At 44.4% G+C, this 24,321-nt stretch overlaps 1 protein-coding gene across 1 annotated transcript in view; it reads right to left on the bottom strand.

The window, feature by feature from the left end:
• Positions 1–24,321, bottom strand: part of PLCE1 (phospholipase C epsilon 1) — a 217,648-nt gene that overhangs the window by 22,040 nt on the left and 171,287 nt on the right. Inside the window, exons 24-27 of the mRNA XM_038764430.1 lie at positions 12,309–12,472; positions 11,670–11,931; positions 11,068–11,186; positions 7,648–7,776 (exon numbers count right to left, since the gene is read on the bottom strand). Coding sequence (XP_038620358.1) covers positions 7,648–7,776; positions 11,068–11,186; positions 11,670–11,931; positions 12,309–12,472 — 674 coding nt within the window. The remainder of the gene's footprint in view (positions 1–7,647; positions 7,777–11,067; positions 11,187–11,669; positions 11,932–12,308; positions 12,473–24,321) is intronic.

Here is a 24,321-nt window from a genome sequence, read left to right on the forward strand (position 1 = left end):
AAGTTGGGAAGGGATCAGTAAGTCAGCCATTCATATTTATTGAGCCCTTAGTCAGTACTTACTCAAGCACTATGCTTAGCATAGCACTGTGCTAAGTGCTTGGAAGAGTAAAACATAACTATACAACAGACACATTCCCTGCCTGCAATGAGCTTAGTGTCTAGAGGGGGACTGAAGATACAGGTAGAGGTGACAGAATGTGAGAGGACACAGGAGATCTCTTCTTGAGATACTGCTGGGAAGGGTAGAAGAGTCACAGAGAGGGCAGGATGAGGAAGGGACTGAAGAGAAGCAGGAATTTAGGGAGACCATGCCTAATAGTTTATTATTGTTATTATCATTATTATTATTATTATCATGGCATTTGTTAAGCACTTACTATGTGCCAAGCAAGTTCTAAGTGCTGGGATGGATACGAGGTAATCAGGTTGTCCCACATGGGGCTCACAATCTTAATCTCTATTTTACAGGTGAGGTAATTGAGGCACAGAGAAGTTAAGTGGTTTGCCCAAAGTCATACGGCAGAAAAGTGATGGAGCTGGGATTAGAACCCATGTCCTCTGACTCCCAAACCCATGTAATTTCCACAGAGCCATGCTGCTTGGCCAGGTCATTAGAGGTAAGAGATTGGAGGGGTGGGCAGCAAGAGAACAGGGCAGGGGATGAGGATGGAACAGGTGTGGTGAGGATAGCAAAGATGGGATAGGTCATGATAATGGGGTTGGTGGCAAGGATGGGGCAGGTGGAGGGTTTGGGGAATGGAGAAAAGAGTGGGCACTTCTCCGGGTGTGGTGATGGTGGTGCAGGAGAAATGGTCAGAGCTTTTCCCCACATAGTTTAGCATGGTCCAGTTCCCTGGCTCAGTCCCCAAGGCACACTTCGGTTGCTGACCTGCAGCTTTGGGGCAAAAGGCACTGGGCCACTCCACTCCTAGTATATCCCCTCTGTGGCAGGAAATGCCACTCAGCCACTGGGAAGGAGCAGCATCCAAACACTCCCTTTCCCTCTCTGCACACTTGAATACCCCACTCTCTGAGGCTCGAGGCCTTCAGCCGGTCACCTGTGGGCCCTTCCACCAGCTCTGCTGCCATCCACTGTCTGGCTCAGTGGAAAGAGCTCAGGCTTGGGAGTCAGAGGTCATGGGTTCTAATCCCGGCTCTGCTACTTATCTGCTGTGTGACTTTGGGCAAGTCACTTAACTTCTCTGTGCCGCAGTTACCTCATCTGTAAAATGGGGATTAAAACTGCAAGCCCCATGTGGGACAACCTGATTACCCTGTATCTACCCCAGCACTTAGGACAGTGCTTGGCACATAGTAAGCGCTTAACAAATACCAACAATATTATTATTATTATTATTCCCTGGCTGCCTGGCTGCCTACCCCACACCATTTTCCCCTCCCTTCTTGACTATTACAGAGAAAACATTGAAAAAGATGAACCTGCTGGCATATACATTTTGATTTGAAGGGACAGCAGAAGGGGTAATGAGGAAGAGAGGAGGAGTGCTAAAATTTAAAGCAATATGGTCACTGGGGGCACATGCGGTATCAAAGGGGGTGGTGGGAGCTCTGAGCATGTGTGGTGGCCATCTTGGAAGGAGGGGGAAGGCATGCGGCCACCGCTTTTGGCAGGTGACTGCTTACCTCTTTCACTGTCTGAGGCCAGCTCTTCAAGTGCTGGGATAATAATAAGAATAATGATGGCATCTGTTAAGCACTTACTGTGTGCAAAGCACTGTTCTAAGTGCTGGGGAGGATACAAGGTGATTAGGTTGTCCCACGTGGGACTCAGTCTTAATCCCCACTTTACAGATGAGGTAACTGAGGCACAGAGAAATTAAGTGACTTGCCCAAGGTCACACAGCTGACAATTGGCAGAGCCAGGATTTGAACCCATGACCTCTGACTCCCAAGCCCATGCTCTGGATAGACATGAGATCATTAGATCAGATGCAGTTCTGGTCCCACTTGGGGCTTAGAATAAAGGAGGGAGGGAGAGCAGGTATCTTATCCCCATTTGATAAATGGGGAATCTCTGAGGCTCAGAGAGATTAAGTAATTTGCACAAGCTCACACAGCAGGAATATAGCTAGTATTAGAGTCCAAGTCTCCTGACTTCCGGTCCTATCTTTTTTCCACTAGGTCACACTGACTTTTTGAAAGATGATTATCATTATTATTATGGCATTTGTTAAGTGCTTAACTAGGTGTCAAGCACTGTTCTAAGTGCTGGGGTAGGTATAAATTCATCATTTCACAGTTCCTGTCCCAAACAGGGCTCACAGTCTTTGTAGGAGGGGGAACAGGTATTTAATCCCCACTTCACAGTTGAGGAAATTGAGGGCCAGAGAAGTGAAGTAACTTGCCTAAGGTCACATGGCAGGCAGCTGGCAGAGCCAATTGTTCCAAGCTGGATACAGTCCCTGACCCACATGAGGCTCACAGTCAGGTAGGAGGGAGACCAGGTATTGAATCCCCATTTTGCAGTTGAGGAAACTGAGGTTGGGAGAAGTTAAGTGCCCTGGGTCATACAGCAGGCAAATGGTGGAGCCAGGATTAAACCCCAGGTCCTCTGCCCACGCTCTTTCTGCTAGGCAATGCTGCTTCTCCATGATCTTCAAAATCTCTCCCTGCACTCCATGCAAATAAAGTGTCTCCAAAGCCCTGCTCCAGGCCCTGCTGACATCACTCCTGAACTATAGGAATAGCCCTCTTACTAGTTGAAAATGCAGTTGCTGAATCATCTCCAGTTCAAAATGTAACTGTTCACTCTGTCTTTACACCATTTACATCTTTCCCTTCACTACTCATCCGGATCTCGACCTCAGAAAGTTTTGAGAATTTACTATGGTCCTGCCTTGGGAGAATCTCTGGGCAGCTCTCCCATCCAGACTTTTCTTGGGGTTGTAATGGTTCTTATGCTTCTGCCAGAGGAATCCTTTGGCCACATAAATCACACAGCTGTATGTTATGCTTCTGGGCAGCATATGTACGGCATTCACCATTCAAAAACTTGGCTAGTGTAGGCAGTGTCTTCAGGCTCCTTACCTGTAAAATGAGCTTATTAGAAATTGAGGAATACTCTCGACATCCTGGGATTCCCACGTTACAAAGGCAACAGTACACAGACCTCTTCAGGTCTTTCTGGCACGGAGAAAATTTGACTAGATAACCAAAGTTTGTGAAGAAATATAGGAAGCAGAGAGGCCTAGTGGATAAAGCATGGACCTGGGAGCCAAAGAACCTGGGTTCTAATCCTGGCTCCATCATTTTCCTGCTGTGTGACCCTGGGCACTTAACTTCTCTGTGTTCCAGGTTCCTCAACTGCAAAATGGGGAGTCAATACTTGGTCTCCCTCCTACTTGACTGTGAGCCTCAGGGACTGTAGCCAGCTTGGAACAGTGCTTGACACGTAGTAAGGGCTGAACAAAGGCCATAAAAAAAAAAGTAGCAGGATGGAGTAGGGGCATGATTAGAAAAGGAGAGGTATAACACCTAAAAGGTAAGAAAAATATTTTCTGGGACATTTAAAAGTCAAAAGAGGAGTACTTGATAGGAAAAGAAAACTGAAAAAGAATTGCTGAGAAAAGGCAGAGAGGTCTCATTTTTTAAATGTCCATCTTAATGAAAAAGATTGTAGCCTAGTGGATAGAACATGGGACCTGGGTTCTAATTAATAATAATAATAACGGTATTTGTTAAGCGCTTACTATGTGCAAAGCACTGTTCTAAGCGCTGGGGGGTATACAAGGTGATCAGTCTTAATCCCCATTTTACAGATGAGGTAACTGAGGCACAGATAAGTTAAGTGCCTTGCCCAAGGTCACACAGCTGACAAGTGGAAGAGTCGGCATTCGAACCCAGGACCTCTGACTCCTAAGCCTGTGCTCTTTCCACTGAGCCAGTAATTTAGACTCAGCCACTTGTCTGCTGTGTGACCTTGGGCAAGTCATTTAATTTATCTGTGCCTCAGTTATTTCTCTGTAAAGCGAGAACTAAGACTGAGCCCCATGTGGGACAGGAACTGTGTCCAATGCCAATTGCTTTTCATTCATTCATTCATTCATTCATTCATTTATTCAATCATATTTATTGAGCGCTTACTGTGTGCAGAGTACTGTACTAAGCACTTGGGAAGTACAAGTTGGCAACATATAGAGACAGTCCCTCCCCAACAGTGGGCTCACAGTCTAGAAGGGGGAGACAGAGAACAAAACAAAACATATTAACAAAATAAAATAAATAGAATATGTACAAATAAAATACAGTAATAAATATGTACAAACATATATACATATATACAGGTGCTGTGGAGAGGGGAAGGAGGTAAGGTGGGGGGGATGGGAAGGGGTGCTTTTATACACCCCAGTGCTTAGCGCAGTGCCTGACATATAGTAAGCACTTAACAAATACCATAATTATTATTATTAACTGCTTACAGTTGATAGGGATGGAAAAGGAGAAGGAACAGTGCAATAGAATCATAATTGGGAGGGCCTTCCCTGATTAAACCCTCTTTTCCTTGGCTCCTCCCTTCTGTGTCACCTATGTACTTGAATCTATGACCTATATTCACCCCACCCTCAGCGTCACAGCCCTTGTGTACATACCTATAAATTATATATTATATGTTACTCATTAATATTAATGTCTGTTTCCCCTTCTAGGTTATAAGTTCACTGTGGGCACAGAACATGTTTACTATGTCTGTTGTATTCATTCATTCATTCACTCAATCATATTTATTGAGCACTTACTGTGTGCAGAGCACTGGACTAAATGTTTGGGAAGTACAAGTTGGCAACATATAGGGATGGTCCTTAACCAACAACGGGCTCACAGTCTAGAAGGGGGAGACAGACAACAAAACAAAACATGTTGTACTCTCCCAAGGGCTTAGTAGAGTGCTCTGCACCAGTAAGTGCTCAGTAAATACTATTGATGATGATGGTGATGATGACGATGTCGATGATGATGAATTGCAGCAGTGAATGTCCAGGGTCTGCTGGCCATTGTTAGTATGTAGTCACTAGCTCTGAGAACTTATGCAGTAGAAAAGTCCCAAAATTGGAAAAGTGCAGCGGTCATGTCCAGCTTTTAGGAAGGGAACATGGACACACCGAATATAGACTGGTGAGCCTAAACCTGATACACAGTGAAGCTGCAAAGTAAATTTATTCATTCATTCAATCGTATTTATTGAGTGCTTACTGTGTGCAGAGCACTGTACTAAGCACTTGGGAAGTACAAGTTGGCAATATATAGAGACAGTCCCTACCCAATAAAGGGCTCCTGAGCAAACAATCAATTTGCAACTTGCTAAAAGAGTGTCAGTCACCAGGAAGCAACTGACTTCATTTATTGAAGAACAAATTGTGTCAGATCAATTTCAATTTGTATGTCAAAGGGAGAGATAATAGAGATGAGAAACAATAGCTATAATCCTCCTTGAATGCAAAAAGGTTAGGTATAAATAGTTGGGCATAAAACCCTGTCCTTCCCCTGACTTCCCCATCACTGTAGATGGCACCACCATCCCTCCTGTCTCACAAGCCTGTAATGTTGGCGTTATCCTTGACTCCTCTCTAATCCCAGTTCTGCTACTTATCTGCTGTGTGATCTTGGGCAAGTCACTTAACTTCTCTGTGCCTCAGTTACCGCATCTGTGAAATGGGGATTGAGACTGTGAGCCCTACGTGGGACAACCTTATGACCTTGTATTTACCCCAGCACTTAGAACAGTGCTTGGCACATAGTAAGCACTTAACAGATACCATTATTATTATTCAACCCACATATTCAATCCATCATTAAATCCTGTCGGTCCCACCTTCACGACTTGGCCACCCTGCTCCTAAAAAAGTTCCATTGGTTGCCCATCCACCTCTGCATCAAACAAAAACTACTCACCACTGGCTTTAAAGCACTCCACCACCTTGCCCCCTCCTACCTCACCTCACTTCTCCCCTTCTACAACCTGACCCACACACTTTGCTCCTCTAGTGCTAACCGTCTCACTGTGTCTCAGTCTAGCCTATCTTGCTGCCAACCCCTAGTCCACATCCTGTTTCTGGCCTGGAATGCCCTCCCTCCTCAAATCCAACAGACAATTACTCTCCCCCACTTCAACACCTTACTGAAGGCACATCTCCATGAGGCCTTGTCAGACTAAGCCCCATCTTTCCACATATTCCACTCCCTTCTGTGTTGCCCTGATTTGTTCAATTTACTCTTCCTCCCTCCCAGCCCCACAGCACTTATGTGCATATCTATAATTTCATTTATTTATGTTGATGTCTGTCTCCCCACCGTCTAGGCTGTAAGCTCATTGTGGGCAGGGAATGTGTCTGTTTATTGTTATATTGTACTCTCCCAAGAGCTTAGTACAGTGCTCTGCACACAGTAAGCACCCAATAAATATGACTGAATGAATGAATGAAATTAGAGGGACATATTTGGTTCTGTTCAATTACACACCTAATTACCTAGCCAAGGAAGGAGGAAACACCTCTCCAATCTGCAGATAACACTGAAGGTCCAGGGAAATCTACATATTACCATAATTGGATCTGGAAGGCTGAAATTACCTGCCAAATCAGGAACTTTGTGCTGTCGATTCCTTACCTAGTGACCTCACTAGTATGGTAGATTTGCTAGTGGAGCATACAGACTTCCTCCAGAGCAAGTCCTTTGTCTACTTGCTGTATCTACAGGTAACTCTACCTCGAAAGAGCCCCTTTTCCAATCCCTATTTAATAATAATAATAATTTTGGTATTTGTTCAGTGCTTACTATGTGCAAAGTACTGTTCTAAGTGCTGGGGAGGATACAAGGTGATCAGGTTGTCCCATGTGGGGCTCACAATCTTAATTCCCATTTTACAGATGAGGTAACTGAGGCCCAGAGAAGTGAAGTGACTTGCCCAAAGTCACACAGCTGACAAGTGGCAGAGCCGGGATTTGAACCCATGACCTCTGACTCCAAAACCCAGGCTCTTGCCATTGAGCCACACTGCTTCCCCAGCCTCTATTTAAGGAGGCTGATGATGTTCCTGATCTTTCAAGCTGAACCCATTCATTTATATGTAAAGACTGCGGTCAGCAAAGACACCCAGCTCACTCCTGAGGCCAGATATCATGAGCTCATTCGGTGCTAGGAATCCCATCAGCAGGCTGGGCCCATGGTAGAGAGCTCAGGGGAAGACAGAGCCGGGTAATCGGCCCCACTTCCTTAGGACATGTGTGCGTAAACATACATATACACAGAGGGAGCTGTACGTCCGTCCCACTCTCGGTCTCTTCCCCACTCTGGCCTGAGCCTCTCAAAGCTGGGCCTGGAGGGCAATCCCCAACACTCACAGTCAGCTGACAGTGATGTTGGTGGCAGCATGGCTGGAGGCACTTGTCCTCCCAGCTTGCATCACCCAGAGGCCACCACTGTGTTAGTAGGGAAGATGGAGTCAGCCTTAAAGTCATAATGGATGAGAGATTCTCCTTCAGGCAAGGAGCTTTTAGTCCCACCAAACACCACTGAGATTCCTGAGGAAAGGACAGATGTATGCCTGAAGGCACGGTGTTGCACTGGATGACTGCCCTAGGCCCCTTTAGGTCTGGTGGACTTGGAGCTAAATGGGGTGTGAACTTACTTGATGAAGAAACTGCTTCGCTGTGGTCCCTCCATTTATAGTAAAAACAGTGAACGGTTCAGGGCCTGGAATTCCATGGACTGTGACCCTATATGTAACCAAACAGTGCCTTTCTGCTGCGCTGAACAGCTGCAAGAAAGCACATAGACACAATTTAGGCAACAGTCAGTTTCTCATCCAGTTCAGGAGATGAGTCACACTTATTTCCTGGCAACACTCAATGTGCTCTTACAGGGACCAGAATTACTCACGGAAGCTTAGTAATTCACAGTGAAACGTTTGTTTCGCTCTAGGCAGACAGGCCAGGGAAAGATTTTCCACTATTTTAAGTTAGACCCTAATAGTTTGATTGAAATATGTTCCTGAAATCAGTCAACTAGCACTATTCCACATAAATCTTGAGAAAAGTGCCCTTTTCCTTTGTGTCTTGGAGATCTGCCAGGTTGAGGTCAGGCAGTTCTCAAACTGGAACCTTGGATTGCATCTTGGTTTGAGTTTGGAGAACACAGCACCCTCAGGTCTGGACTCCAAGATCTAGGAATGACTGGGAATTAGAAACCAGACAAAGAGGGGTGGGGGGAGGGGACTCTCAGTTTGGAACCTGGAACTCACCTGCAGGGTCAGCTTGGGTCAAGTGAATCCCCTAGTTCTGGGGTAGCCCAGCGTGCTTACCCCTGCAGCATACCAGAAGCCCTTCATCCACCCAAAATATCAGGGTTTGGGCCAGACTCTGCACCTACAGATGCCTCTTACTGACCTGGAGAACACTTTCCTCCCCTTCTTGGTACTGTATCTGCATAGAGGGGTTCCCAATGTGGCATGATGAAGGCTACACTGGGTCCACTGCCTCCCTCTTCTCCTACTTTTCCTTGGCCATGTGGCTGTTAGCACAGTGTACAAAGGAGGCACCCAGTGCAGTGCTTGGCACCCAGAAGACATCTAGCACAGTACTCTGCACAGAGCAGGCACCCATGGATGATGGATATGAGGAGAAGGAGGAAGAGTAAATCTGGTGGGCAAGGAACAGATTTCCAACTCTATTTTATTGTACTTTCCCAAATGCTTAGTACAGGGCTCCACATACAATACGTGTTCTATAAATAGTATTGATTGATTTTGTTCTGATGACTTTGACACCTGTCTACATGTTTTGTTTTGTTGTCTGTCTCCCCCTTCTAGACTGTGAGCCCATTGTTGGGTAGGGACCATCTCTATATGTTGCCAACTTGTACTTCCCAAGTGCTTAGTACTTGTACCTCCCAGGTGTTGCTCTGCACACAGTAAGCGCTCAATAAATACGATTGAATGAATGAATGAATTGATGAATTGATTGCCTTACCAACAACTTCACTGACAAACTCAAAACCATCAGGCATAGCACCCCCAAATCTTTCTCCCACTTCCCAACTTCCACCTCTCCCAGGCCTGTGCTCCAGATTTCTGTGGACATCCTTTGGATCCAAAGGCTTTACTGTTTTTCATGGCTCTGACTGTTCAAGTGACTTCTCCAATAGCTATTCTTATGTAAAGCTGCTCAGATCACCTTCCCAAAATGTTGACTGGAGCACAGTAATTCCATCCTCAAAAATCTCAGTGACTATTCTTTGGGGCTTGAATAATTCTAAACCTCCAGATTATTAGTAACAAGGATGCCCTCTTATGATCTATCTCCCTCTTCTTAGTTTTCTTCTCCAACTACAGCCCAGCTTGTAAACATACTCCCCTAAGCTTATTTTCTAATTGCACCTCTCCCTCAGTTCTCCTGAATCCAACCTATTCCTCATGCCCTTTCCCTTGCCTTCAGTGCTTTCCCCTCTTTGATCTGCCAACCACCCTCTCCTCTCCTTCAAAGCCCTCACAGAAGGCATCTTTTTCAGGAAGCATCCCCTAATTAACCACCTATTTCCCATGTTCATTCATTTATTCGTTCAGTCAGTCGTATTTGTTGAGTCCTTACTGTGTGCAAAGTACTGTACAAAGCACTTGGGAGAGTGCAATACAACAATAAACACATTTTCTGTCCAAAACAAGCTTATAGTTTGTGGGGGCGGGGAGACAGACATTAATATAAATAAATAAATTACAGATATGTTTGTAAGTGCTGTGGAGCTGGTAGATAGGATGAACAAAGCAAGTCAGGGTGATGCAGAAGGGAGTGGGAGAAGAGGAAAGGGGGGCTTAGTAAGGGAATGTATCTTGGAGGAGATATGCCTTCAATAAGGCTTTGAATGGCAGGGAGAGTAACTGTCTGTCAGATTTGAGGAGGGATGGCATTCCAGTCCTGAGGCAGGATGTGGGTGAGTAGTCAGCAGTGAGACAGACAAGATCAAGGCACAGTGAGAAGGATAATGTAAGAGGAGAGAAGTGTGTGGGCTGGGTTGTAGTAGGAGAGTAGCAAGGAGAGGTAGGAGGGGGCAAGGTGAATGACTGCTTTAAAGTCAATGGTGACGAGTTTCTTTTTAATGCAGAGGCAGTGGGCAACCACTGAAGTTTTATGAGGAGTGGGGAGCCATGTCCTGAACGTTTTTGTAGAAAAATGATCCAGGGCAGCAGACTGAAGTATGGACTAGAGTGGGGAGAGACAGGCGGCTGGGAGGTCTGCAAGGAGGCTGATGCAGTAATCCAGGCGGAATAGGATGGGTGACTGTATTAACGTGGTAGCAGTTTGGATGGATAGGAAAAGTTGGACTTCAGCAATGTCGTGAAGGTGGGACCCACAGGATTTAGTGATGTACTGAATATGTGGGTTGAATGAGAGAGAGGAGTCAAGGATAACACCTAAGTTACAGGCTTGTGAGATAGGTTGTACCACGCCATCACCTACCTATTTATTTATTATTCATGTATTTACTCAATTATATGTTAAGCATTTATAGCAATTCTCTCTCCCTTTATGTCTGATTACCCACTTATCTTTCTTTCCCTCTACACAGTTATCCCCACTGGAGCAGGGATGGCATCATTTAGTTGCTTGTTTCCCAGGCCCTAGTCCAGTTGAGGATGACCCCCAAGTATTCTTGGAGACTTTCAAAAATTAACTCAGATAAAAAAGCTGCCAGAATTGACAATATGGAATTTACCGAGGCCTATTTCAGGAGTGCTGGCCAAGTATGTCAAAGACAGAGACAGGTATAGACTAATCCAAGGTCAGTGAGATTTTGTAAATGATCCTAACTGGGCCCTAACAGATATGTGGAGAACTTGTGATGGGCTTCCCTGAAACTGCCTTTGGAGACATAGGCATTGAATTCACAGGGCAAAGGGAGCATGGCTATTAGGCAGAAAGGGACTACAGGTGGAGCCAAGAGGTTGAAGCCATGGGTGCTTATAGGGTAGAGATGCTAAAAGTGTCCCCATAAAGGTCACTTGTGTGGTGCTCCGTGAATACATATCCAAATACTAACACATGAACTGAATTACCAGTGAGGCTGGGAGAGTGTTGCCAGTGGAGTTTTCTTCCATCCTCCTGCTGTAAATGAACAAGCTAGAGATTTCTAAGGCTTCATTGTGTAGATTTCGGAGTTGTAGATGTCGATAACCTGAAACAACATACTGTTAGGTGAAACCGGTCACGTAGATACTGGATCCCGTTCAGAGCTATCTTCACAAATACAGAAACTCCCAAGATCTCAATAATGGCCTGTCCCATGGAGGTGGCAAAGTGGAGCCCTAGGGCTTTCCTGTGAGGCAGAGGTCCATCAGAAGACTTGAAGGACTCAGAATGGGAATTTACTAATTGGTACCTGAGTGCTGGTACCACTCGAGCTATTCATACCCTGGAAATATTTGGCTCATATGAAGAGATTCCTTTTCACAAATATTAATTCATCTTGTCGCATGAAACCCAAGGTCCAAAGAGCCATGTTTGTTCCTCTTCCCTTATTGACCCATCAGGGAGTAAGCACGACAGTTCTACCCTCTCCTCCTCCCTCAGGTCCCACGGCAGGGTCCCCGGGTGACCCGAATCCTGTAGGGGGACTGCTTTCTGGATAAGCTGAACAAATGGACTTCTCCTTTGCTACCTCGTTTGAGAACTCGAAGGGGGATGATCCTTTGAGCAGTAATTGCTGAACTGTTGCTTTCAACGACTGCAAAACGAAGAAACACGAGGTCCTCGAAATGGACTCGGAAGAGAAACTGTTCATTCCACATGGGGTTCAGGGTGTTTCGGTGAATGGGCTTGGTGCGGAAGTGGCAGCTGTCCAAAGGCATACCCAGCACGTCTACTTCAATGCAAGGATTGCCTGTGCTGTTACTGGGACACACATTCTGTCCAGAAATGATCTGAAGCCAAAAGGGATAGAAGTCATCAGCGATAAGAACATAAACCAAGCATACCTACAAAAACAACCCAACTTCAGATTGCAAAGATGAGCAACAATCCTCCCAAGGGAACCAAGCTTGATAAACATGAATCTAACTTGGATTTTCAGGAGACAGATATATTAAAGACAGATTAAATGTAGGAAAATTCAATTAAATTCATTGCATTTCTAGATTATTTTTTCCTTTTTTCAAACAAATGGTCCAGTGAAATTTTGGAATCCCAACATGTTTGAAAGACATTAAAAAAAAATAGATTAAAGTCTTGAAATCTAGAAAGTTTAGAGGACACAGAAAGTTTTGATTCTTAGTTACCCTGAGTTAAATGCATCACTTACTGTTAAAGAATATATTGCTGGCTCCATACTTTCTAGATCTCGTTCCAATGGACAAAATTGTTGGTACATTGGACAGTTCTTGTCCCAGAGAACAGGAGGCTTCAAAACATAGCCACAGCCCCCATTGGCTTCAAACATTGCTGCATTTAAATGCAAGGGAAGATCTATAGACAAAAAATAAAGCCAACATGGTAAAGACTGTACTTATAGATTGTATATTGAACTTTCCCAAATACTCAGTGCAGTGGTCTGCACACAGTATGTGCTCAATAAATATGGTTGATTGACTGATTGAAAGACTCGCACAGAGCTATTGATGGTTGTGGAAAAATGAGATAATTGCTCTTCTAATCAATTAATGTACATACTTGATCGTCTAACTTTGAACAACTTTCCCTGAAGAAAAATATATACATAGATTTCTCACTTCAGTAATTCATTCCATCGTATTTATTGAGAGCTTACTGTTTGCAGAGCACTGAAGTAAGCACTTGGAAAGTACACTTCAGCAATAGAGACAATCCCTGCCCACACTGGGAGACAGACATCAAAACAACTAAAAAGACATCAATATAAGTAAATAGAATTATAGATATATACACATCAAAACAAGTAAACAGGCATCGATATAAATGAATAGAATTATAGATGTATACATAGAACTGAAAGCAGAATCTTCCTGGGGAAACACAGCTCTCTAGCCCAAAGCAAGTTAAATTATTGGGTTCAAAAAGTTGTTGGAGGAGGAGGAGTCTAGATCTGAACAATAATAGGGCAGACTCACCCCCCTGGAGGAATGAAGGGCCACAGAGGTGCCCATGAGGCCTCACACTCATTACATTTTTTATCAAGTTCAGAAAATTTGCAGAAGGGAGCTGTGCAATCTCAGAGAAAAGTCAAAGCATCATTCATCGACCGCCACCCTTCCTAAAATCTGTCCAGCAATGGGCCGAACTTCAGGAGAGCGTGAGTCACTTTAGAGGATGAAAGGTTCATTCATTCACATTTACTGAGCGCTTACTTTGTGCAGAGCACTGTACTAAGCACTTGGAAAGTACAACTTGGCAATCAAATTAATAAACAGACCCTGAATCTCCACAGTTTGTCGATTCCTCCACCCCTGAAGCTGGGCTGCCCCCTTTCCACATTAATCATTAGCCCACATTGGTTCATATTTCTTTTACATAAACAGTACCGCTCCAGGTTTTGCCCGGTAAGTTGAAATGATTACTGATTGTGTGGTGAGCTCTGTCCTCAACAACAGATCTCATCTTAATTGGTAATTAGAGTTCAGAGTTTTCATTTTGGCACACATAGTCAGGGTTTCTTAGATTACTCCTCTGCCCAAGGCCAAATATGAAATTCTTCAATTCTCTTAACAATGATATTCTGAATAAATTAAAATTTTTTCACCAGGGAAACAGGCCTTACTATTTTTTTTTCGTTGGGGGGAGGCAGTAGCAGTGGGGAGAGAAAGACGGGGAATTCACATTGCTCATTTTCTGTAATGGTTTCTCAGTAGATCAAATCAAGGCCTCTTCACTCATCCCAGGAAAGGATGCTACTTAGCGCTTAGTACAGTGCTCTGCACACAGTTAAGTGCTCAATAAATAAATACAATTGATGATGCTACTGTGACTACTTAATCTGGAAAAAGGCAGACTTATACACAGTAAGAAATTCCTACAGTTTTCCTGTTTCCGTGTTTATTTACACTGGACTAATTGCGGCTCTGCCACTTGTCTGCTGTGTGACCTTGGGCAAGTCACTTCACCTCCCCGTGCCTCAGTTCCCTCATCTTGTCAAATGGGGATGAAGACTGTGAGCCCCAAGTGGGACAGGGACTGTGTCCAACCTGACAAGCCTGCAGCTTCCCCAGAGCTTAGTACAGTGCCTGTCACATAGTAAGCACTTAACAAATACCAAACAACACACACACACACACACAAATGCACACACATCTAAGAGATTCTGGGTACAGGAAGGTGGGATTGGGAGCTGAGATTTGGGTGGGACAGTTCCAAGGCTTTCCAATCTCTGATTTGATTCCCGCTATTAGACTGAATTCCCTAACCCTTAAGGCTTCTAAAGCACTGCCGAAATGAAGAGATTGTTACTTGTTTTTTCAACTTTCTTAGTAGTTTTATAAAGGATCAAAGAAACTAGAAAAAAAGTTCAGTCTGATCCACTCAGCTGTTCACTCTGAAAACAAGTTTCTACCCACGTTTATGCAGGAATAGGAAAGCCCAATATTCCCGGCTGGAAATTTTGTTCTCCACAGTATGCCCTAGTGGAAAGAGTCCAGATGTCATTTTGTCAGGGGTGTTGGGATCTAAACCTGGCTCCACCACTTGCCTACTGCGTGACCTTGGGCAAGTCACTTCACTTCTCTGTGCCTTAGTTTTATCATCTTTATAAAATGGGGTTCAATTTCCTGATCTTCCTCCCTCTTGGACTGTGAGCCCAATGTGGGATCCCTATCTGGTTATCTTTTATCTTATCTCTACCCCAGAGCCTAGTACAGGGCTTAGCACATAATGCATGCTTAACCAGTACCACAGTCATTTTTATTACTATTAGGGAAAATATGTATTAAAGGTCAAAAACCATCTGGTTGTTGCCATCTTCTATGTAAGTGTACCAGTCTTCTTTCCACTGCATCAGTACGTGTGATTGTATCACACTACATCATGATTCTAAAATGCTTTACAAGTGATAGAGTAATTCCAATAAGGAGCAGTAGCAGTAACCAGGACAACCATTAATTTTTGCATAAAATTAGACATTTTCAACTCACTTTCTGACCTCAGCACCTCAACAAAGCTTCAAAATCATCATTTGAAAATGAATCTTCATCAATCAATAAATCAATCATATTTATTGAGTGCTTGCTGTGTGCAGAGCACTGTACTAAGCACTTGGGAAAATATAATCTAACAATATAACAGAGTTGGTAGACACATTCACTGCCCACAACTATCTTACAGTCTAGAGGTGGAGACAGACATTAATATAAATAAATAAATTATGGAAGTGTACATAAGTGCCGTGGGGCTGGATGGGGGGAATGAACAAAGGGAGCAAGTCAGGGTGACGAAGAAGGGAGTGAAGAAGAGGAAATGAGGATTTAGTTAGGGAAGGCCTATGGAGGAGATGTGCCTTCAATAAGCCCTTTGAAGACTTCATAAAACTACCACACCTTCTGGTCTGGAGAAAAATACTCCCCAAACCTAATTCCCATTCCTATAAATTCCTAGGAGAAAATGGATTTACTCAATATTGCTTTTCTGAAAGCTGCATTATTAATTATGCAGCTAAGTAAGAAGTAGCAGGATAGACCATTGGGGCTTCTATCCCTTTTCTATCTATGACTTCTATCTCTTTTGGCCACACAGGGATTAAAGCCCTACGTCCTGCAGTCCCTTCTGGGAAGGTTTGTGGCTTTTATCACACTTTTGATAACTTAGTTTTGCTTCTCAGGAATTACTCTTGCAAAACTGCAGCTTCATGGAAAATCCAAGGGGAAAACCAGCACCACGGCATTTACAATATCATCCATAAAATAAACCATCCCTTCCCCATTCATTCAGCCTCCTCCAAGTTAACCACCTCTGCAGCTCCCAGGATTGTCAGAAAGAGAAGCAGCGTGGCTCAATGGAAAGAGCCCGGGCTTGGAAGTCAGAGGTCATGGGTTCAAATCCCGGCTCCACCACTTGTCAGCTGTGTGACTGTGGGCAAGTCACTTAACTTCTCTGTGCCTCAGTTCCCTCATCTGTAAAATGGGGATTAAGACTGTGAGCCCCCGTGGGACAATCTGATCACCTTGTAACCTCCCCAGCGCTTAGAACAGTGCTTTGCACATAGTAAGCACTTAACAAATGCCATTATTATCATTATAGCCATCATTTTTCAACCTCAGCCTCTCTGCTTTGGCCTCCAACTACAACTCTGACTGAATCAGCTATAGCAATGACTAGGCTAAGGTCAGGAAATCAATGCCCATAGGTTATATTTTTCTCTGCATCGAGCAGAAGTTCTTACTTCTAGGTTTGAGGCTGGCCAGCAGCTTATTCCATCATACATACCAGCTCACCTCACTAGCTACATCCCAGCTGGCACTCCTACTGAGAGCTCACCTCCTCCTACTGAAAGCTCACCTCCTCCAAGAGGCCTTCCCAGACTGAGGCCCCTTTTTCCTCTCCTCCTCCCCATTCCCCCCGCTCTACCTCCTTCCCCTCCCCACAGCACCTATATATATGTTTGTACAGATTTATTACTCTATCTTACTTGTACATATTTACTATTCTATTTATTTTGTTAATGATGTGCATTTCGATTCAGTTCTATTTGTTCTGACGACTTGACACCTGTCCACGTGTTTTGTTTTGTTGTCTGTCTCCCCCTTCTAGACTGTGAGCCCGTTGTTGGGTAGGGACCATCTCTATATGTTGCCAACTTGTACTTCCCAGGTGCTTAGTACAGTGCTCTGCTCACAGTAAATGCTCAATAAATATGATTGAATGAATGAATGTCCCACCTCTGGCACCTTGCTCTTACTGTTTCTCCTACCTAGTTAGACTTCCCCCTCCAAATCCACCCAAGCATACAGCTCTCTCCATCTTCAAAGCTCTCCAAAAAGTCCACCTCCTACAAAAAGTCTTCCGCAATTAATTCCCATTGCCTCAAGCTGCCAACAGTTTACTCTTAGCTATCTGCATCTGCAACCATCCTCAGCTCATAAGTTGAGTTGAGAATGGGTGCAAATAACTGTTAACAATGGTCAAAATATAAACACATGCACATATTCTGACCACCCTTAAAAATTATATATATATATATATATATATATATATATGCAAGTTGCTATTGGCCTCTATGTTATAATTTGAGTAAACTTGTCTCAGGAAACATGTTTTCTGTTTCTGTTGTACTCTCCTAAGCATTTAGTACAGTTCTGAATTAATCAATCAATCAATTATAATTACTGAATGCTTATTGTATGCATAGCACTATATTAAGCACTTGGGAGAATATGATACGATTGAGTTGGCAGACACAATCTCTGTCCCCAAAGAGTTCACGGTCTAGAGGGGGCTCAAACATTTAAGTGAATTACAGGGGAAAATGGGAAAGTATAGGGATATGTAGCAGCAGCAGAAGCAGCGTGGCTCAGTGGAAAGAGCACGGGCTTTGGAGTCAGAGGTCATGGGTTCAAATCCCGGCTCTGCCAATTGTCAGCTGTGTGACTTTGGGCAAGTCACTTAAATTCTCTGTGCCTCAGTTACCTCATCTGTAAAATGGGGATTAAGATTGTAAGCCCCCCGTGGGACAACCTTATCACCTTGTAACCTCCCCAGCACTTAGTACAGTGCTTTGCACATAGCAAGCACTTAATAAATGCCATCATTATTATTATTATCATTATTAAATATACATATACCCTGAGAGGCTACGGGTATGGTGAATATCAAGTCCTTAAAGACAACACAGCCAAGTAGGTAGGCAACACAGAAGGAAAAAGAGGAGACATGATTTTAAGATGGCTTTGAAGGTGGGGAGAGTGGTGGACTTTTAGATGGGAAAGGGAAAGTATTTCCAGGCCAGAGGGAGGGGGTGAGCAAAGGATTGAGGTAAGATTGAGGTACAGTGAGTAGGTTGGCATTAGATGAGTGAAGTTTGCAGCTGGGTTGTAGTAGGAGAGCAGTGAAGTAAAGTAGGAGGGGGAAAGCTGATTGAGTGCCTTAAAATCAATGGTAAGGAGTTAAGCAGAGGTGGATGGGCAACCACTGGGGTTTGCTGAGGAATGGGGAGATATGGACTGAAAAATTTTCAGATTTTCAGAAAAATGATCTGGGCAGCAGAGTCAAGTATGGACTGGAGTTGGGGGAAGACAAAAGGCAAGGAGGTCAGTGAGGAGGCTGATACTGTAGCCAAGGCAGGATAGGATAAGTGCTTGGATCAATGAGGCAGCAGTTGGATGAAGAGGAAAGGGCAGATTTCAAGAATTCAGTGACAGACTGAATATGCGGGTTGAATGAGAGGGATGAGTCAAGGACAATGCCAAGGTTATGAGCTTGTGAGATAGGGAGGGTGGTGATGTTGCATACAGTGATGCACCTGGGAAAGTCAACAGGAAGACAAGGTTGGTAGGAAGAGGAATTTTATTTTGGACATGCTAAGTTTGAGGTGTTAGTGTGACGCCCAAATAGAGACGACTTGAAGGTAGGAGGAAATTAGAGACTGCATAGGAGAGAGGTCAGGGCAGGAGAGGTAGATTTAGGAGCCATCTGTACAGAGATGTTAGTCTAAGCTGTGGGAGTGAGTGAGTTTTCCAGGGAAGTGGGAGTAGATGGAGAATAGAAGGGGATCCACAACTGAGCCTGGGGAGATCCACAGTTAAGGGGGTGGGAGGCAGAGGTCTTGATTTATGCTGTCGAGTCGTCTCCGACCCATAGCAACACCATGGCCCCATCTCTCCAAGAATGCCCCACCCCTATCTGCAATTGTTCTAGTAGTGTATCCATAGAGTTTTCTTGGTAAAAATCTTGAAGTGGTTTACCACTGCCTCCTTCCACACAGTAACCTTGAGTCTCCACCCTCGACTCTCTCCTATGCTGCTGCTGCCCAGTACAGGTTTAGTTTTAACTTGCAGCAGATTGCCTTCCATTTGCTAGCCACTGTCCAACCTAGGAATGGAATGGGTATGCCTCTACTTGACTGTCCCTCCTATAGTCGAGATGGGTAGAGTACTGGAAGCTCTTCTGGTGCAACCTTGAAGCAGAGGAGGAGAAGCTAAAAGAGACTGAGTAGAAACCACCTGAGAGATAGGAGGAGAACCAGGAGAGGACTATGTTAGTGAAGCCAGAATTAGATAATGTTTCCAGTCAGTCAGTCAATTGCATTTATTGAGTGCTTACTATGTGCAGAGTGCTGTACTAAGTACTTGGGAGAGTACAATATGACAGACATTCCCTGCCCTCAGCGAGCTTACAGTCCAGGAGAAGGGGGTAGTCGTCAGTGTCGAAGGCAGCTGAGATATAGAGAAGGAATAAGTTGGAGCAGAGGTGACTGACTCATTGATTACCTGAATGTCTACTATGGGAAGAGCAGCATATCAAACATTTGCTCTATACAGAACACTGTTTGGGAACCTGCAGTCATTAGAACACTGTTCTGAATGCTGTCTATTTTTATTTCTCACTATGTAGAATATTAAACTTAGCTTCTGCGATGTGCCAATCACTGAACTGAGCATTGACTGTTTTCAGAACACTCTACTGGATTACTGTGGGTGGAACACTACTGTGTGCCTAATGTGAATAGAGTGCTCTACTGGGCACCTTCTTTCATTCATTCATTCAATGGTATTTATTGAGCGCTTACTGTGTGCAGACCACTGAACTAAGCGCTTGGAAAGTACAATTCAGCAACCTTCTGTGTGCAGCGTGCTCTATTGGACACCTAATGGGGATGAAAAGGTAAGGTGTATACAGAGGGCCTGTGAATGCAACTTATCTCCCTTCTCAGAATTGCCATTCCCTTAGCTTTTCAGCCTCCCTGTGTGTTAATCTGTTAATTTAGTGTTGATTTATTTATCTATTTATGTTTATGATTTATATCTATTCTCTCAATTCTCTCAACTACAGTGAGTTTGTCCATTGGGTCTAATCGTCTTCCACTTACTTCTACTTCTACTCCAACTGCCAGTAGAGTTCTCTTTCTACAGTAGATGTTTTGTCAATCCTGGTGATGATGATAATTACTGTTGATGAGAGTGAGAATTAGAGAGAAAGTTAAGAGCGAGATAAAGAGAAGGGAGGGAAAATGATGTTGCAGTTATTGCACCAGTCCCTTACTGGCACATTGACATGATTCATTCATTCATTCAATCGTATTTATTGAGTGCTTACTGTGTGCAGAGCACTGTACTAAGCACCTGGGAAGTACAAGTCGGCAACATATAAAGACGGTTCCTACCCAACAACGGGCTCACAGTCTAGAAGGGGGAGACAGACAACAAAACAAAACAAGTACACAGGTGTCAAACCATCAGAATAAATAGAATTATAGCTTTACACACATCATTAATAAAATAGAGTAGTAAATATGTACAAGTAAAACAAATGAAGTAATAAATATGCACAAATATATACAAGTGCTGTGGGGAAGGGAAGGGGGTAGGGCAGAGGGAGGGAGGGGGGCGATGGGGAGGGGAGGAGGAGAGGAAAAAGGGGCCTCAGTCTGGGAAGGCCTCCTGCAGGAGGTGAGCTCTCAGTAGGGCTTTGAAGGGAGGAAGAGAGCTAGTTTGGCGGATGTGTGAAGGGAGGGCATTTCAGGCCAGGGGCCAGGTGACGTGGGCCAGGGGTCGACAGTGGGACAGGTGAGAATGAGGCACAGTGAGGAAGTTAGTGGCAGAGGAGTGGAGGATGCGGGCTGGGCTGTAGAAGGAGAGAATGGAGGTGAGGTAGGAGGGGGCGAAGGAATGGAGAGCCTTGAAGCCGAGAGTGAGGAGTTTTTGCTTGATTCATAGGTTGACAGTCAACCACTGGAGATTTTTGAGGAGGGGAGTGACATGCCCAAAGCATTTCTGTACAAAGATAATCCGGGCAGTGGAGTGAAGTACAGATTGAAGCAGGGAGAGACAGGAGGATGGGAGATCAAAAAAGAGGTTGATCCAGTAATCCATTCAGGATAGGATGAGAGACTGAACCATGAACATGATTCCCCAAGCTCTACAAAACTGTTCAGTCCATGCCTCTCCATCCCTCAAGAACCTCCAGGGGTTGCTCATCCACTTCCATAGCAAGAGACACTCCTTATCATAGACTTTAAAGCACTCAATCACCTTGTCCCCTCCCTGATTTCCTTCTACAACCCAGCCCACACACTTCATTCATTTAATGCCAACCTACTCACTTTTCCTCAATTTCACCTATCTTGCCAATGACCATTTGCCCACATCCTGACTCTGGCCTGGAATGTCCTGCCTCTTCATATCCCACAGATGATCACTTTCCCCACCTTCAAAGCCTTATTAAGAGCACATCTCCTCCAGGAGGCCTTTCCCAACTAAGCCCTCATTACCTCTTTTCCCACTGCCGTCTGTGTCGCCCTCGAACTTGGATTTGAAACTTTCTTCACCTCTTCCTCAGCCTCACAGCACTTATGTACATATCTGTAAGGCATTTATTTATATTAATGACTATCTCCCCCTCTAGACTCTAAGTTCATCGTGGGCAGGGAACATGTCTTTCAGCTCTGTTATACTGTACTCTCCCAAGTGCTTGGTAAAATGCTCTGCAAATAGTAAGCAATCAATAAATATAATTAATAAAGTTAACATATGAATTATAATAATATAATCAGTAATAATCAATAATTGATACTATGATAATTATTAATCGATATGATTATTAATGTTATTTATTAACAAAATCTCTCCAGATGAGCTGCCAAAGGGAATAGGGGAACAGTTGGTCTGGGTGGTAGTCTCACAACTGGCCACTGTCAACCTTTTCAAAGATGGTCACCATCTTCTGAAAGAAGGTTAAGGGGCTGGGAGCACTCCATTACAGGGGCATCAGTTGGGGTCTTGTAGCCAAGCTGCCTGGGGTGCTTGGTGAAGGGATAGCATTGGCCCATACTTTTTTAAAAATGGTATTTGTTAAGTGCTTACTATATGTTTTGTTTTGCTGTCTGTCTCCCCCTTCTAGACTGTGAGCCCATTGTTAGGAAGGGACCGTCTCTATATGTTGATGACTTGTACTTCCCAAGCACTTAGTACAGTGCTCTGCACACAGTAAGCGCTCAATACAATTGAATGAATGAATGAATGTGCCAGCCACTGAACTAACTGTTGAGGTAGATACAAGATAATCAGTTGAACACAGTCTCTATCCCACATGGGAATTACAGTTTTTAGTCCCATTTTACAGACGAGGTAAACAAGGTCACACAGCAGACAAATGGTGAATCCTGGATTAGAATCCAGGTCTTTCCGACTGCCAGGCCTGTGCACAGCCCATTAGGCCATGGTGCTTCCCATGGAAAGCATGGAAAGCGTGGCTTAATAGAAAGAGCCCAGGTTTGGGAGTCAGAGGTCATGGGTTCTAATCCCAGCTCCGCTACCTGTCAGCTGTGTGACTTTGGGCAAGTCACTTCACTTCTCTGTGCCTCAGTTACGTCATCTGTAAAATGGGGATGAAGACTGTGAGCCCCATGTGGGACAAGCTGATTACCTTGTTTCCATCCCAGCGCTTAGAACAGTGTTTGGCACATAGTAAGCACTTAATAAATACCATCATCATCATCATCATCATCATGGAGGCATAGCTAGCAATTGGAGGCTTAGCTAGCAGTAAGCTTAGCTAGCTCTTAGATAGCACTGAATGAAAGTTGCCATTAGTTTTGCCCCATAGGTGTTTGGGCAGGGCAGGCAGCTCCTGGAAAGGGGCAAGGGATGCCTGATGCTACTGAGGCCATGGTTTCACTCAAAAGGAGTTGGGGTGGTGAGATAGGAAGGGGGTGGCTCCTCTCCTCACTGTTCTCACTGCCCTGGTCCCTGCTCGCAGTTTTCTCAATGTCAGTTGAGAACCAGAGAGCAACAGTGGAGGAGGAGACACTCCTCATTTTATACTTTGGGCTTCTCTCCTCCTTCCCATTCCTTTCCTCTTTTCCTCCCCTTTCTGCAGCACCAACCCCCTTTCTCATCCATATACAAGATAAAAATTTGGATGCTCTGGTGGTGTGATATGGCAGACCTTGTCTAATAGGTTATTTCACTATTACATCATAATTTGTGCAAGTACATCTGGCTGGCTGAATTGATGGCATACCAAACATGGGTCCAGGGAATGATGGATTTGCCTCTCCCTTATCTTGAGTGGCTGAGTGTCTGAAGTTGGCCCTGCTGGCCAGAATGGTTAGACATGGTCACTGTACCAGCAGACTGACTGATTACCATGGTAACACTCTTGACCCTTCTCCCTGAGGGAAATACCTCTAGCAGGCACTGAAGCAGAGCTCAGACTCCCAGTGATGTCTCCAGGTCCTAAAGCATTCCAGTTTTAGCCTTTCAGGCATGGGTGATAATTTCAGGAGTCCCACCATGAAAACCCCAGTTCTTCCACACCTTAGGCCATGACCATCACCTCTTGGCTCTCAAATAAGCACCTCTGAACACCAGCCAGGTGTCCACCCTCCCAAGCCTGGTTGTAGGAAGCTCAGAGGAGATTTATCCCCATTTGTCACCCACAACCTCCTTCACAAACACAATTTACTGAATTTCAGGAATCACTGAGCACCTTCCAAATGCAGGCATATAGGTTACAGCTCAACAGGGCTTTTAATAGACATATTGAAAGGGTTTTTAACAAGGTAATTAGGTAGCAATTCCAAAAGAATTCCAATTCAAAGATACCTTTTTCTTTCCACTAACACATTTCCCTTCCCTACCACCCTTTCATTTTCCAGCAAGTGTCCTGGTGCTTACATTCCTCCGGTACAATCCCCTCAGCCTCTATTGGGGAACCCCAGGGTTCAGGATCATGCCATCTGGATCCTTCTCTCAAGATTTTTGTAGGACAGGGTGGAACTGCTGCCAATTTTCACAATCATTTCCTGCCCCCAGAGGTAGGACCCTTGTTGCTCAGGGATCCTAGCCCCTGGACTCCAGCCTGGAGAACTTCTCCATTCTGTCTCCTCAGGATCACTCATTTCCTACCCTCTTAAAATGGTACGTAGCTTCTTCTATTCGGTTAACTCACGTTCATTCATTCATTCAATCGTATTTATTGTGCGCTTACTGTGTGCAGAGCACTGTACTAAGCACTTGGGAAGTACAAGTTGGCAATATATAGAGCTGCTCCCTACTCAACAACGGGCTCACAGTTTAGAAGGAGGAGACAGACAACAAAACAAAGTATGTGGACAGGTGTCAGTACACTGCTCTGCACACAGTAAGTGCTCAATAAATATGATTGAATGAATGAATGAAAGTCAACTCACATCCCAT

Source organism: Tachyglossus aculeatus, chromosome 22 (assembly GCF_015852505.1).
Source record: "Tachyglossus aculeatus isolate mTacAcu1 chromosome 22, mTacAcu1.pri, whole genome shotgun sequence".
NCBI classification, from domain to species: domain Eukaryota; kingdom Metazoa; phylum Chordata; class Mammalia; order Monotremata; family Tachyglossidae; genus Tachyglossus; species Tachyglossus aculeatus.